The sequence below is a fragment of the Rhagoletis pomonella genome, unplaced genomic scaffold, assembly GCF_013731165.1.
Source record: "Rhagoletis pomonella isolate Grant_MI unplaced genomic scaffold, Rhpom_1.0 Rhpom_scaffold_25899, whole genome shotgun sequence".
Taxonomy (NCBI): Eukaryota; Metazoa; Arthropoda; class Insecta; order Diptera; family Tephritidae; genus Rhagoletis; species Rhagoletis pomonella.
The window spans coordinates 1-1,538 of NW_023484352.1; the positions used below are offsets into that span (position 1 = coordinate 1).

General features: G+C 35.3%; 1 protein-coding gene across 1 annotated transcript; it reads left to right on the forward strand.

Moving 5' to 3' along the window:
• The first annotated feature begins 37 nt into the window (after nt 1-37).
• LOC118732719 lies at nt 38-1,502 on the forward strand. Its single transcript, XM_036461837.1, has 4 exons — nt 38-191; nt 256-471; nt 1,110-1,151; nt 1,218-1,502. Exons 1-4 carry the CDS (start codon nt 108-110, stop codon nt 1,350-1,352), a joined length of 477 nt encoding a protein of 158 aa, XP_036317730.1. The 5' UTR covers nt 38-107; the 3' UTR covers nt 1,353-1,502.
• Nucleotides 1,503-1,538: the final 36 nt, after the last annotated feature.

The following is a 1,538-nucleotide window of genomic DNA, read 5'->3' on the forward strand; positions in this document are numbered from 1 at the left end:
AGGTCTGGCGCGACTTAAAAAGCCGCACAAGCGTACGTGTACGTGACCGGAAGAGGCAGCAGGCTCTAACAGGCAACAGGCCCATCGACCAGCCGCCTTTAACGGAGATGGAGAGGCGGGTAATTGATCTGATTGGGATCAACTACATCGAGGGTCACGAAGCGGTTCCTGACAATGTGCCATTGGAAGAGGTGAGCTTATACAATTATTTCTATTATTATTTAATACTTTTTTAATTTACTTTTAAACTATTAGGAGCTTCAATTGGTCATGGAGGATGGGGAGGATATTGTCTTCCATGCGGTGACGCCGGCGTCAGTGTTTGGAGAAGACAGCGAGGTGCAGGTCAGCACACCTAAAACTCCTGCGCAAACACCGCGTAGGGCTTTGAAGAGGAAGCGGGCGGAGGAAGAGAGCGATGTCCAGAAAAAATTTCTGGAAGTCGCTGAGAAGCAAGCAGATGCCATGAAGGTGAGAAATCAAGTTTACAGAAATAAAAAATAAAAATTTCAACTTATGGCATTTGACCATAATTTCATATGTAAAACTTTTCGCTGAACCCGAATATTAAGGCAAAATAATACAAGAATGTAAACAGATTTTACATATAGCCAAATTTTTTTTTTTTTTGAGATCTGAAAAAAGTTCTTATACGTTTTTGCAATCTGAAATGTCTTTAAATTTAGTAAAGTCTATAAATTTGCGATTGTCTATAATATTACCTAAATCTAAAAGAGATTGCAGATTGACTATATCCAAAAAAAAATGCAATAACTTCAGAGAAATTTTTTCAGATCTAAAAAAACCTAAATTTGGCTATATTTCAAAAATTGTTATACATTCTTATATTATTTTGCCTTAATATTTGGGTTCAGCGTAAAGTCTTACATATGAAACTATGTTGTCGACTTGTATTAGGTACTAGGTCCTATCGCGAATTTAACGTGAACAAATATTCCCAAAAATTATAAAGCAGAACAAAAACAATTGTTCCCAATTTGTTTTTGTTTTGCATGTTAAATAATGGGCACAATTTATTCACATGAAATCGGCGATAGGGCTGATTATATTTTAAAAACATCGTGTTAATATATACTTTTTATCAATAGATGCTGGCTGAAAACTCTTCCAGACAAACGGATGTTTTGAAGGTGAGAAGCAATTATTATTAGATATGTTTTACATAAATCGTATTAATATATACTTTTTGTCAATAGATGCTGGCTGAAAATACCGCAAGGCAGACGGAGGCGACGCTTGCAATGGCGCAGTCTATGACCGTCCTTAGCGAAGGTATGAAAGCCTGTGCCGAGGGTTTTAACCGACTCGCGAGTACTCTCGGCAACTCATAAATAATATTAATAGTTTAGGTTTTAAGAAATGTAAATATTAGTTTTAAGTTAAGTTTTACTTAACACTTTACAGCAGAAGTCTGCATACACCATTCATTTTTTAAATATTCGCAATATTTTGGAAGCTTAAATTCGTTTATTTTTTTTATTATAAAAATATGGATCATACTTAAAACAAAATCATAC

Coding starts and splice junctions, on each gene's coding strand:
- LOC118732719 (XM_036461837.1), top strand. CDS start 108: ATGGAGAGGCGGGTAATTGATCTGATTGGGATCAACTACATCGAGGGT. Junction 192..255: donor ACAATGTGCCATTGGAAGAG/GTGAGCTTATAC, acceptor TTAAACTATTAG/GAGCTTCAATTGGTCATGGA. Junction 472..1,109: donor AGCAAGCAGATGCCATGAAG/GTGAGAAATCAA, acceptor TTTTATCAATAG/ATGCTGGCTGAAAACTCTTC.